This window comes from Thermobia domestica, chromosome 8, assembly GCF_964235325.1.
Source record: "Thermobia domestica chromosome 8, izTheDome1.hap1.1, whole genome shotgun sequence".
NCBI classification, from domain to species: domain Eukaryota; kingdom Metazoa; phylum Arthropoda; class Insecta; order Zygentoma; family Lepismatidae; genus Thermobia; species Thermobia domestica.
Window position 1 is genome coordinate 13755917 of NC_137461.1, and position 15355 is coordinate 13771271.

Genomic DNA, 15355 nt, shown 5'->3' on the forward strand with positions numbered 1-15355 from the left:
AATATTATTTCTTTATTAAGATTGTTCAATAATACATATGATAATTTCTAGCATAATAATGGTTCTATTTCACCACATTTTTGTACGCTGATGTTCCAAACGTTAGAACAAATAAGATTAACTACCATGACATATTACGTAATCGGTGAAAAGATTGAAAGTCCGCAGCACGTTCCCAAACATTTTCGGTACAAACCAAGACGTTGTATAGCATCGCGGTACTGTCAAGGGGGTCAGCTTTCTTACACGAAGTTCTTGAATAATGCACGACACAGTGTATGTTAGTTATATGGCTTTTAAGCTGCATTGTAAAGGTTACACGCAAAACGATATGCCGTGAAGACAGTATTTTGTCAGTTGACAAAGAGAAGAATCGTCATAAACTTCAAGCAATATGAAGTATGGCGAGTGTGTACCAGGAATATGACATTACCCACTCTATTGTTTCGTATTCATCAGTTCATTCTGAAATACATGCAAATCTGTAGGACAAAATGTGTGGCTTGTAACGATCCCGTTACGATGAGCTGTAGAGAGAGGGCAAAATAAGAAGAAAAGGATTTAAAACATCTTATTAATGTAAATTATGCTTTCCTCTAGAAAGAGAATGTAAAAATTTATGTACCCTTTCAGTCTTGATTACCTTTTTAAAAAAAAGGAGAAGAAGAGAAATGTATGAAAGAATTTGTAATTTGCGAGCTGTTTATCAGCTGGAAGTTGTAGTTAAGGAGAGAGAGGGGAGGTATTCTATCATACTGCCTCAAGGCCGTGGACGTTACGTGTGTATCTCATGACGCGATTGTGGCGCCAGGAACTATGGTGGGTTCGCCCGTTCGTTGTGACGGCGAACTAACTATGTGATTTCCGAGGCGTGCAGGTGTCTTGGTTTGCTGTCCAAGGTGTATAGATGTCTTGGGTTTGTTGTTTCGAGGGAAGGAGAATGGCTATTCTGTTAGCGATCGATATGGTTGAAGCGGACCTTAGTTATTGGGACGTTTGATTCATCCTTTGATTCTTACTAGAGTCCTTGTTGGATTTCAACGTTGTGTGTAAAGTTACAGGAATGAGAATAGTGAGTCGTTGCTGTGAATTAGTTTTGTGCAATTTCCAAAAAGAAGTGAAGTTAAAGAAAAAGGAACAAGTGGAGAGTTGCTTTGTGAATATGCTTTCAGTGCTGCTTGTGCCCAATTGTGTTTCCATTCGAGTGGAGTTTCTTTCATTATTTTTATGCCTCGCCTTTTTCAGCCGTGTTTCGGACGAGAGGAAAAATATTATACGAAAGTATATTAGACTAAGTCTGGTCAACTGCCGAGTTACCTTGTTGAAGGAAATCACTTGCTGGATATTATTATTAAGTTCTCTATTTTTAGTGGAATGAGAACGTAGGTAACCTGTGCATGAACTGGCTGAAAGATCCCACTTTAGTCCGTTTAAGCATTCCAAAGAGTTGAAGGTTGAATGCAATTCGCTTAGTGCTAATATTCTATGAGATGCTATAGATTCATTTTTGGAATGGTGAAATGGGAATGTGGGGAGACGTAAGTGCTTATGGCAATTAAACCTTTAGTTTGTCCTAGTAAGGTTTATTCCCACTGTTCCAAGAAAGTTCTTTAACTTTTCATGGATTCGACGTTTTGTAAATGGTGGAATGCGGATGTGGGAAGTTTCGAGGCAGAAATTTAGTCAATTGGTTAGTAAGAGTGTATCTATACCAGAAATATCCTCATTGGGCCCGTTTAAAGTTTTATTTGGAATATTAAATGTTTGCCACTCAATTGTAATTCCTTACAAGGAAGTGTTGCAAAGTGCAGCAGTTGGCATATAGACTGGAAAGTTGAGTTTTCCATCAAATTGACTAAGAATAGTCAAAACTTCGAAATTTCTTGTTCTGATTGTACAGCAACGGCCAAATTATTCTCGATTCCTCCTTTTCAATTGCAAGACGACATGCGGTCCCAGGTCCAATGTACAATTAGGTAATTATAAAACCAAATGAGGTGTGAGGTAAGTGTTAAACTGTTTATTATTTCTTTGGCTTCCCGTTGTGTGTGTTTTGTGTTGGTTGGTTGTCAATTCGCATCCATGGTTGCTCGTTTTGGTTCGATTCGTCACCCATACGTTTATAGTTACTAAGAAATTGATAATTCAGCATTTAACATTTTTGGCTGTGAGCCGATACTCTCACAATACTCTCACAAATACGAATAATGTGAGAGTATTGTTATTGCTTAAATATAATTCGTTCCCTGGAATATTGCTTTCATAGTATAATTAAATTCAGATTAATATATCGTTTAGATTGATATTTAATTAGAAAGATTACAGAGTGAGATACGAGGTTATCGTATTCGACGTAGATACCTTATTAATGTTTACCCTTGCTGAAACGTTAATTATATTAGAAGTATTTTATTGATTTACATTTAGAATTCATCCTCTCCAGAGTTTAGACTATTTCGAAGAGTTTTATGAATAGCATGATATTGATAATACTGAGGCTTTATGAATCTTAACCTCTCTCCTTAATAGAATAGTGAATATATTAAATACCTTAATTTTCGAATATTAATTATAACTTTCAAGAATTGACTATTTGACTAATTATCAACTTAAACTAATACTGAACGTACTTAAATTGGATCTACGACGTAGTATTTCGACGGCGAATTTAATGTTGTTTTTGGATATCTGAACGATCCGATATCGACCTGTAAATTAATTGTTAAAAAATATTTGTTAAGTTGAATTGTGTCTGTTGTTATTTATTAGATTTAAGTTTCTTTGATAAATGTTATATTATCCTGTTTAATTGGTGAATGCTGAATTATCTAATATTGCCTACTCCGCCTTGGATACCAAGAGAGACATCAGCTCGCGTAGATCCCTCTGTAGTTGGTTGGGGGTGTTGCTGATTGATCAACATATCTTGAGACCTTTATTAATCCATGTGTGTTGGACATTTGGCAATTTTCCAGACTTTGACGGCGGATGGGAACGCTACAGGCTGACCGCGATGAACTACAGCAGAGGACGAACACATGCTTGTTAATTATGTAAAAACTGCCTGAAGTTGCCTAAGTTCACACTCCACAGTGGTGCATCAATTGTACTGTTGATCTCTTAGCTTGATGTCCATTTATTTGTTTCAGGTTGACACCCATATATTGCGGCATTATTTTTGGTGGTAACAAGACTAGGCCATACGGTTGGTTTCACTTTTTTCTCGGATTCAGTATAAGTAGTAATTCTGGACATACACTCATGTGATAGAGGCAGGAACACACATGAACCCAGTATCATAATTTAATATCATCATTTATGTCGTCACGTGTTCTTTCTTGGTATGCATAATGTTTAGAAACTTCCCAACTTTTCCACAGTGAACACTCACAGGTCAACACTATTATTGCGCTGTATTCCACATAAATCTATTCAGGGGCACAGTAACCCTAACTTCTTCTTCGTGAATGAAAATAATTGACAGGATGAAACAGTTCAGTGACAGAATTCTTCGAACAATGGGATATCAGTGCAATGTATTGGCCTTCATGTTCACTAGACTTCAACATTGTAGAAAACGTTTTGGTTTTGATGGACAGATATACTACTGCACGTTCAGATGCACCAAAGACATCTAACACTTTTCAGAAATATGTTTAAGTAAAGACACTCTATAGCTCACAGATTTGTAAGTATTATACGATAATTGTGCCGAAAACGTTTTGCTTTCTTGCTTATCGTACATACTTCTACAGATCATTTCATTCTATAAGAATGATTGTGCGCTTCCATTATAATTTATTGCCTCTTTTTAAGAGCGTTATGTTTTACCTTCTTCTTTAATTAGGTGTTGTTTTATCTTGCTTCCCTATTCTATTGTATTCTCTATGGTTCCCTATCATTTGATTGTTTCCCTTTTAGTAGTTTTTTCTATGTATGGTTCAATTTTGATCAATCTATGACACTTGAATGTGATTTGTAAGGAGAAACTTTCTTTCATCCTTAAGTTCTGCCCATCTGTGTATATTTTTATTTAGAAAACAAAAACGTTCAAACTATTAATAAAATACTGAAATTAGATAGTAATAATACCGTATATTCCTGACATATTCGTAATATGCACAATGAGAAATTATATATATATTAATTTTCGTGTTATTTTTTCCTTCATTATATGCACGAATCCGCATATTTTTATTTAGATGTTTCTATTATCTTATTTTCTAGCAAGCAACCCCTGTGGATTTACCAGCGTCAGTAAGTCTATGTTCTAAAATAGTAGCTCTAATCCTTAAAATGTTGTAATATATATACTTTAAAGGTGTGCTTCGTCACTGAAACATTGGAAGGGTTGAATGCAAGAACCAGATATGTCCAATTTTAGCATTTTTTTCAGGATCAGCCTGCTTCTTGCTCTAACTTCACGATGTACACTATATTTAGGTACCTCCTTTTATTTTGTAACACTGAATATAATCATTGCATGTACATGATTCTTGCACACAATGTAGAGTGATTTTTCGTACTGAAACATATGAAAATATCAAATGCGCTAAAAATGGACCTACCTCATCCTTGCATACAACCCTTCATTTCCTCTACAATTTGGAATTGAAATGTAAGGTGAATAATGAATTTATTCCTGAATATGAAGGACTGCAGATATCGAACCGTAAAATGATATGCATTTGTTAAATTTCCTTGTAGTTGTAACTAGGCTAGAAACATTTTTTTTTCAATCGAGAGAACAGATTGCTCATGCTGGTAGAAAAAGATTGAATCTGTCACTGCAGAAAGGGCACATGTTCTATACTAATAATACAGAACATGTGCCCTTACTGCAATGACCGATTCGATTTTATCTTTAAAATTGAATCATGAACAGCAGAATCTTTCACTTATTCAAAGGCTCGAACTGTTGTCCACAGAGATGCTTCTTCAGGAGTTTACAAAGAAAGTAATCAGAAGGCGTTTAATTAAGAACTGTATATGTAATGCTTAAATATGTACAGATGACGGTCTTCAACTCCTTTACCCACATCAAAGCTCTTGCTGGAAAACAAATTAAAAATCTACACCTGTTTATTTGTCGTAATTTTTCCATAAATCTCTAACAGACTTCGATAATTTTTTGTCGGTTTCTTCCACTGCATACATAAAATTGAATGACATTACGTACCTTCAATTTTGTGTGACCTCCCACATGCTGTGCAACGTTTCAACTATCTTAGACATTAAAAGAAGAACACACATTTTGCTCTGGTGGTCCTCTGACTTGCTACACGTCTATACATACTATATAAGGGGTGGATACAAATAAAACCTGAGTCAATGTTTGTGAATTTTGAGATATTGCTTCTATTAAATTCCATTTCAGCATCTCCGTATATTGAACTGGGTTTCGTGCGAAAATCTCATAAACCAAATTAATTGTAGTCGAAAGAAAATATCGTTGTTTTCCAAAACGTCCTTAGTCAACAGTATTCTCCGAAGTTATTTTCTGACTTATACCTAAAAACACTTAGAAAACTTTTGCTATAGACGATAATTTCACTGTTATTCCATGAAACTACGCAATTGCAATTTTCATTTATGTAGATTACTTCTCTTTGACAGAAAGAGAAAGATGGAAACACACACAAAAAAAATCGTCTCCTGAAAAACTTACTTCAGTGACTTAGGATCTATTGAAATTGAGCTCTTCAATTATAGCTATAGCGTGCAAGCGAAAGACTGAAGTGTATATCTAAAATCATAAACGAAATGAAATTTTTCATTTTAATGTCCTACAAATATGCCGCGTAGGCTATGGAAAACGATCCTTTGGACTATCAACGGGGGTGCTTTGTGCCCACAACAGTATATTGTTTTGTAATGACTATATTAATCGTTCCTTTAAAATGGTAAGAAAATATGTCATTGCTCAATATTTTTAACTAAAGCGAATTCTTTACGGTGATTGAAATTGAACATTAATCTGTCAAATAAAATTTGTTATTTTAAGTTAGTGGGCAAAAAGTAACCCCCGTTGGTAGGAGATGTGACTGGCATTTAGTAGTATCACTCCTAGATGACAGTGAAATAAGTAACTGTGTCCCGCCTTTTAAGGATTTGGCGGTTAAACTTACCCAGTGAAGACTTCATTTCAAGAGTTTCACGTTACTGTGTCTCATAAAGTTGCTATCTTAAGTTGGTGGGCCCAAGCTACTCCCACGTTGGTGGGAGGTGTGACAGACATTTAAAAATACTACCCCTAGATGGCAGCATAATAAATAGCTGGTACTCTTGTCCTATGTACTGTTCACTTCCGTCGATGTAGATTTTGTGAGAGTTTCTAATTTGTATCTTTTGCAACATATTTTTAATATTAACAGGTGGGCAGAAAATGACCCTTTCTTTTTAATCAGCGTTGCAAAAAGTAATAAGTCAGTAAGAGAGTTAAAGCAAATGATGATAATGGAACGAGAAAGTGGGAGTTAATTTGAGTACCCCGAGAAAACATACGAATAACGATCTGTGATCCGATTTCTCATTCCGAAATCGAACCGTAAGTAACCCTCACTCATTAAATATATGATGAACAGTATATAGAGAGGGTATTTATCGTACTATTAATAAATATACCACAACCAGAAGGGAGCTGTTTTACAGCATTTATTATTATTTAATATCCATAAAACCCTTATTCTTGGATACAACATATAATTGTAGTGATGTAACGCAACCACTTCTTTTTGTACCAATAAACAGAAAAAAATTCACTTTACTATAAGAATGCATTCCACTTGTTCCTAAACAAACTCTAAGTTGGGTTGATGTCATATTTTCGTTCGGTGTGTGTGACCTAATAAATATTGTGGGCAGCGGTTTCTCAGCGGTAGAGCAGTCACCTCGGGTGCATATGGTCCTTTGCTCAATCCCACCCGCCACGAACTACACTTTATGGTGGCAAACACCGTTTATGTGGGTTTCCTCGGAGTTCTATTTCCTCCCACTATTCCACCATTTCATTCATTTCTCAACACCACTGTCTCCTTTAATCTAGTGGACATAAGCGTAGAAAATAAACGTAAACTCAGCAAATAGCGATACGTTAATTATAACAATTAGTTCCTGCAAGCAAGTAAAACGATTTTTTTTATCATATTCTTTTTCACGAAATATAATTTAATAGATTTTAATTTCGATGTCACATTGTGCCTGTTTCAGTAAAAATGAAAAATCTCTTTGTACAAATACATTTTTGTAGAATTTCTCTTAGTGGACATAAATGATTTAACACATTAATAGTTCATTGAGGTTTCTCAATAATACTTGCATAGTTTTCGTGAAGCTACATTAATAACATATTTTGTAATTCTATGCCGTAACAATTTTAGAGTATACAATGCTGTTTGAGTCCACATATTTCTCTTTTTGGTCACTTAGGTTTGATATTGTTTTATTTTCTAGGTACTAACCCTTGCTGTGCATCGAGTAAGTATATGTTGTAATTATAAGATTTTTTTACATATTTATATTCAGTGGCCGAACTGAGACGGTATGCGGTAATATGCCACACCGCCTCTGGTTTTTCAAAACTGAGGACCTACCAACTCTGGTTTTTCAGTAATCAAAACAATATTTAAATAACAGGTATGTTGAGTCAAAATCATAATAAAACATACCGCCTCTGCTTTTTTCCACTTCGAACAATGTTTATAATAGTTCTTCTGATAAAATGCAGAGCCTTCGACACGACATGAACTACATTATGTATTTAGCCCTTCCAATGCTTAGACTATTGATCTTATATCGAACATTCTAAAGCTTTAACTGCAATGGTTCTACATATTTCAAGTGTGTATCGAATACATGTGTATCTTCATTCTTTTGTATCAAGTTCCTGCTCAAATTGGTGCATACATATAAGTTGTCTTGTATAACATCTCCTCTATTTTAACATTCTAATACATCCATTTACACTAGCTTTAAAATGTGTATTTTTTAACACATGTCAATACTTTCGATTATGATATATGTAAAACAAAACTTTATCTTTCAGAATACTTCTTGCACTAAAGGGAAAAAAATATTTTCGTTTTTAACATTAAGTATAATCACTCGTTGACGATTTGATACAAAGCAACTTAATTCTTAGGACAGTATGATTTTTTTAATTTTTTTCCCTAGAGAATTATTTAAGTAACTTTCATTAAAAAACATGGTCAAAAATGTATCCACATCACGTACGACTGGGTTTCAATTTACTTGTAATTATTACTTGGAAAGCGTCTGAGATGTAAAGCCAGAAATACAAACTGGAATGAAGTAAAACGTATTCTATGATAAATATTTTAGCGATATGTGCGAAATACTGTTATATCTATAATTAAACTTTGTTGAACACAGTCTTATATTGTTACTAGAATAACACGGAATACTTTATAGAATGTTCTGAAACAATAAAATTAAGAAAAATTGAAAGATTAAGTTGTTTACTCAGCCAAACCATCTAACACTACTCATAATCATCCGCTTTCTGATGAAGTGTGAAACCTTCAAACGTAAACAATGATACAACTACTATTACAATCCTTTTTGTAATTCCAGTTTATAATTTCCTATACGTAGAACCTTGTTGAAAACAAATAATTCAATCGGGTTTTTCATCATGGAAGCACCAGATACGTAAGAGATCATCATAATCCTACACATCACAAGAGCGATTGGTTTAAACATTATGTCATACCATTCGTCAGTTCATGCGTACCGTTCGCAAAATCGTTGTGGATTTATGTAGTGAAATCTAAGGAACATCCAGCGATTAACGTAATGCAAATATGTCTTGCTCTCCAAGACGATGTACAATTGTTTATGAGGAAGTTTTGTTCTGCAACAGCCTTCAGTGTTTCCGCCAGTGAAAGTGATATGGCTGTCCGATCCGAAAGAATCAATCTCACAATTCGTTTCTTCTAAATACATGTTTGCTGGAATCTCGTGTATCAGTGCTTTGTAAAGCCAAAGAGCACATATGCCTTGATCTGTTAGAGCATTCAGTACAACACAGGCAGCAATTAGAAAACTGCACAACTGTTTGCGTGTGATTAAATTTCAGAATGTGAATGACTGCTGAGTTGTACGATGAATAGTCTTTAGATCGAAGTCACATATTCAATTCACACCGTGGTGTGGAAAGCGCTATTACTAAGAACACGCAAAATTATTTTAGTGAGCACTAGATATTTTTGTGAAAACTGATTAGCAAGAGAAAGATAATTGAGTTGTACTTGTGCGATTTATGCACAAATGCTGCACAGAAGCCCGAAAGCGCTAAATTAAGTGTTTTAAGCGTGAGCACCCCTATGTCTGTATCTTTTGTACACCTATGTCTGTAGTACATTTGTTTAATGCATGAGCTTTCATCGGATAGAAGCAAGACATTTAAAAAGAACTACAGCTTAAAAGCATAGATTTGGCAATTGCCAGAGCGTGTCCCTTATTAATTACTCACATGAAAGGATTGAAACTCATTTATGTATTGGAATTTGCTTCTGAAACGAGTCTACTTAATAACAAGATTCAATTAATGTAAAAGGGCTGATAGTATAATTATATTGAGGATTCGGCATTTGTTTGTAGAATGATCTTAGTATATGGACACAAAGAAATCATACACGTACGTAATATTGTTAAAAACATATTGTCCGACAAGTATTTCTAATATTATCGTATTACTGTTTATATTTTTGGTGCTAAAATGAGAAAGGGTAGTTGAAATATATATCTTCCTTTAGCATTTATGCTGTTTATTATTGGTAATATTTCTTTATACTATTTTTACCACTTTCATTGTTTTTCCACTATATATGTTATAATTTCTTATTGCATTTCTTTTTACGATCGTACTGATCTTTTATGTGATTTACACATGTAAAGTGTCCTTTTGTACATTAGTATATTTATATCGGGATGTTAATTACTAGCAAGATGCGTCGGCGATTGACATGAAGTTCTTATTGAACAACAATTTATTAAAATCATCAAGTTTATATACTAATTTATAACATATTTTAAATTAAAATAATTGTTTATTATTTTCAAACAATGTAATTGAAATTATCTGCATTACTGATAATGGGTAGATGATATGAAGAAATGTTTATGTTCAGTTATATAATTTAAGGTTTAAACTAATTTCCTAGTTTTTACTAAATTAATAAAGCTTTTTAATAGATTAATACCAAGATTCTTCGGTAATTCGAAAGGATATATTTATTAATTAATATTAAATATGACAATTTATTTTCTAGTAATTGGAAAATAACAAAGAAATTAGGTACGTATTGGATAAATATATGTGTAAGAAACATGTTAATATTGAACATATTTTGTTTTAGATTAATAATAATTGTTAACAGTTTGAGCATACTAATTAGTTCTTTAGAATATTTAATATAAATGTCAGTATATGAATAGAAAACAATTTTTATTTTAGTTGCATTTAAAATTAAAGAATGTTGTTAAAATAAGAATACAATGTTAATGGTGTTGGCATCGAGACAAATTTATTAATATAGCCTGTTTGGCAATAAAGAAATAACTAATAAACAAACAACTAACATCACGCTTTGTTAAATGATACATCGTTTCACCGATACTTAATATTGTGTGTATGAACCCTTGAAAGTATATGTATATTTATTATACCAAGAGCTCTTTCCGCGTTTTTCGTTGATATTTACGATTTGTAAACTAAGATGTGGAACGTGATCTTTGTCGTTTGACTGAGACAGTTAAAAATGTAAAGAATATGCAAATAGTATAAAATTTGAAAAGAAATTAGAAAGTAAGAGTCAAATAACGTATTCAAGTGTTTATTTTGAGAGACGAAACACATTCTTTGAGAAAAATCACTCAGTGGTCGTAGGATAACGCATCACAATCTTCATAGATGGTCACAAGTTGGTGGAAATATAACACTAAAATGCACTAATGGTCCAGTGATAACAATCTGAGTTAAGAATGAGAACTCCAGAAACAAGGTAATTGGATAGATATTAACTGCTCCAGAAACCATTCAGTGAAGCGGGGAACGTTTAAAATCATACTGCTGGGTCAACAAACTAAAGTAAACTAAAGCCTAGAATATGAACAATGGATGATGACACTCTGCATAGGTGTATCTAAGTTTCACCTTTTCGTCTTCCAATGCTAGAGCTCTATGCGTCGTCATCAAAATGAGTGCTTTCAATCCGACTTTGTAATGCCTACAAGGCCCGAAGAAGGTGGCGATACTCTTTGGGAATATCTTACAGACTGCGAACTTGATAATTTAGTTCGAATTAATAAGATAATGAAGAAACCATGTTACACAATGTTCTAATCAAGCATGGCATTCCATCACGAACGCGGGTCTGGGAAAGTAACTTTGTACTAAAATAGGATTACAATTACAAACAATCTTTCAAGTTATGCAGTAACTATCTACAATACAGACAAGCATACACCACCAACAAATGGAACAGTCTCCACAGTCACGAAATTTGTTACTTGTCGCGCTCTTATAAAACAAACTTATCAGTATAGTCAGCAAATAGACGAAATGGAATACTGAAAGTCTTTGTAGGCCAGAACCGGATTTAGCATTTTGGCGTCCCTAGGCCCAATATTTTTCAGCCCCCTAGTCTGGTTAAAGTTACTTCCTTCAAATCCTTTATTAAAAAATATATCAGGCCTATATGTTAATTGCTTAACACCACTCCACGATGCAATTTTATCATTGCAAGTTTCTTGAGGAATTTACTTGGTTCTGGGCTTAACAAAATACCGTTAATGTATTAACAAAAGATTGCTGAATAACTGTTTTTTTTTAATTTAGCCATTTGGGCAAATAAATAAAAAACTCTTTAATACATTATAAAATAGTTTTAATCTCAGAAACACAGTTTACATGAAGTATTTTGATAACGTGACACAAAAACTGTGTTTGAAAGTAAAACTAGATATTTTGTATGTACAAATAGTAAATTATACTAGTATAAAAAATGACATTTTTGAGATCAATGTTGTAACGAAATTGATGCATAATGTTGAAAAATAGTTTAACTTTACCAACAATTATTTGTTCCAATGAACTTCAGAATCAGAATGCTTTATTAGCCTGATTTTTTTTAATCAATTCAAAAAATATGTTAAGCTATGGCAATTTATTTTTATTTCTAGATATTTTTTATTTTTTTCTCTCGGCCGTGCGCCCCCTGGGAGCTTGTGCCCATAGGGTCGGGCCTACTGGGAAATCTGGCCCTGTTGGAGTCTTTTCCAGAGCTATTGGAGTATCATAGCTCTGCAAAAGTTGAATAAATTAACCAAAAGAATACCTGGTGTCTGCCCAGCTCTTTTCAAATCTATTTCATTTAACACATAACCACTCAATATTTTTTTCTTAGTTCTACAGTGCATATATTTCAATTTGTATGTATGAGCTTTGATGTTTATTTTACAGTATATCTGCAACAATCTGGGTTTTTGTATATATGCATGTCTTCTTTTCTGAAAATTCAAAAAGGTAACTAGTGTGCTTAGACTTAAGGGATAGTTTTAGATAATGTTCTCTTATTTCAATTGCCAGTGAACGACTCACTTAATGAATTTCTTGCCTTCTCATTGCTTATGTAAATCAGTGATAGAAAGGCAAAAAATATCCAAAAACAATTACAAACTTATTGCTTTTATATAACATTTCTCCTGGTGACATGATGTTAGTAAGTTTTCTTGGGCTATCAGACAGGTGAAGATACTGACAGCCGACGTTTCGAATGCAGCCATTTCGTTCATCTTCAGAGATTGTGATGAAGAGACCAAACATGTAGGCATATATATATATATATGGCGACTATTTAGAGTCTGACCTTGAATCAAGCCTTTTAATTGGCTGAGAAAAATGGTTGCTTCTGACTGGCATTTGTTGTAACTAAGAGACATAGTTTTGTTAAACATCTGTGTAGGCTTCTGGAAAGGTCGTCAAGATACGGGTGAGCTGAAGCGAATTGTCTCTATTGACACAGTTTCTTTGAGATGAGGTAGCTACAAATTCCTTTATTTTGTCCCATAAGTTGTTGTACTTGGCTGCTATGGTGGTATTTCTAAAATCATTTTAGAGTCCCAGCTCTTAGCTATGATCTACTATGATACTTCTTTGTCCTAGCTCCCATACTCCCCTGATTTTGTTAAGATCGTGAAGAACCTGAAAGTGAAATCAAACGACTTCTGGCCAGTTTCGACATAGTTTCTCTATTTACAAATTTCCTGTCAAGGCTGCGATACAGCTGATACAAAATCAATTCAGCCTGGAACTAACTGACCTGTTCCGGTATACACTGATTTCCACGTATAGTTTGTATGGTGGATGCTACTATGAACAAACGGATGGAATAGCCATGATGGAATAGTCTCCTCTGTCTCCTGGTATTGCCAACTTCCACATGTAGTAGTGTGAACATGAAGTTCTCAGTGCTACGGCTCTTAAGCCGTCCAGTTTCTTTAAATATGATGATTATACATTTGCTATCTGGCCACATGACCTGAAACACTACACGATTTTCTGGAATTTCTTAAGTCTCCACTGTCAAATCAAAATTCACAATGTAAGTGGAGCGGAGTGGATACCACAGTTTTCTTAATATTTTTGTTTGCTGTAAACCTCACAGAACATTATTACACAGCGTATATAGGAAACTGACACATACGGATCCTTATCTCAATGCACGCAGCTTCCATGTCAAGTCACAATGTCTTAATATGTTAAATACCTTGAGCCACATAGTGGTCTCCGTAAATGACCAGGAAAAATTACAATTCCAGGAATTCAATTATCTCCGTTCGACGCTAAAAGAAAATTGTTACAGTCTTATAGATATCGACATGGCCATGAAAGCGTCGTTAGTTTCAACACAAAGTAATTTCAAACGAGTTATTTCTCGTAAACACAACAACAGACAATAAAAATCCAGCATTTTCCTCAGTCAATCCCGAGCCAACATTTCACTCATCCAATCCCAAGCCTCAATTCATAGCTCTGCCTCTAAGCAGTTACCATACATACACGCCTACATGAAGAGTGTGAGGCAAGAACATGGTAAATCATAATTTTGCAATTGTTGCGTTTTGCAGCACCCGATAAAGTGCAACGCATACCGCTTCATTTAACCTTGTTCCTTTAATCGTACATGTATAGTATTATGTGAAAAATCATCTTTCCGAATTTGAAAATGAATTGTGCAGCACAAAAGCTTTAATTTCTTAAAACAGTAAAATTGTGGGTTACCATGTTCTTGCCTTACACCATTCACATATCCCGTCTTCATCGCAATCTTTTAAAATGAATGCTTTGTCTCAATTTGAAACGTAGGATGTTAATGTCTTCACCTGACTAATAGCCTGTGAAGCCTTCCTAAGATCCATTATTCCTATATGGTATTATTACTAAAACTATTATAGTATATTGTATCGAGATACTTACCTTTAATTTGCAAATTATATTGTATATGTAAAATAAAGCTTTTTGTTATATCAACTATGTTTAAAGAAAATATGATATAAATTTTAAAAGAAGTTAATTGAGGTATATGGAATCGCCTCAAATGATTTCAATTGTCCGATGAGAGTGCTTTTAAATGAAGATCGTTTATATTTAGAAAAATTGAAAATTAGAGGAATTTTATTTTTGATGTTCTTCCTTATTGCAATGTTTGATACGTAAGTGAAACATAATGCATAGTATTAACAGGAGTGTCTTTTTTCACCACTGGAAAAAAGGAAATTTATATCACTGCAGTACATTATGGTAACGTAACTGAAAAGTACATGAGCAATCAATAGAACGTAAATAAGTCCTTTGCACAGAACTTTGGAGCTGTAGATCTCATGATCCATAGATTGCTATTCTTAAGTTTACTTTCCCTATCCTTTCTCTTAGTGTGATATTTCCTCCCACGACATCTGTATATTCCTCTAATATTAACAACGTTGAAAACATTGTATTTTAATTGTGTTTACTTACAGGGCTTGTATGCGTCTCATTACACAACAGTACCAGTGTACAACATGGTGTAGCTGTAGTAATGAAAATAAGTCTGACCATGTATATACTATAGAATATAAATAATTAAATTTTTAAAAACCAGAGTTTAAATTTGTATACTTTATCGACAAAAATGTATGCTTTTAATAGTGATTACCAATATAGTATTAGAAACTGATAGTACTATTTGTTTCTTTGATCTGAAAGCAGAAGCTAAAAAAAGTTTTACTAATAGGCTATGCTCAAATAGAGTCACTTATACCTTTACGTATACTTAAAAGTTTCTGAAGCAAA

At 33.8% G+C, this 15355-nt stretch overlaps 1 protein-coding gene across 3 annotated transcripts in view; it reads left to right on the forward strand.

The window, feature by feature from the left end:
- LOC145692688 (uncharacterized) overlaps positions 1 to 15066 on the forward strand; it is a 54304-nt gene extending 39238 nt beyond the window's left edge. For all 3 annotated transcript variants that reach the window (XM_081768075.1, XM_081768074.1, XM_081768072.1), the window contains exons 11-14: positions 4228 to 4257; positions 7453 to 7476; positions 10293 to 10318; positions 15043 to 15066. In XM_081768075.1, coding sequence (XP_081624201.1) covers positions 4228 to 4257; positions 7453 to 7476; positions 10293 to 10306 — 68 coding nt within the window. In that variant the 3' untranslated portion in view covers positions 10307 to 10318; positions 15043 to 15066. The remainder of the gene's footprint in view (positions 1 to 4227; positions 4258 to 7452; positions 7477 to 10292; positions 10319 to 15042) is intronic.
- Positions 15067 to 15355: the final 289 nt, after the last annotated feature.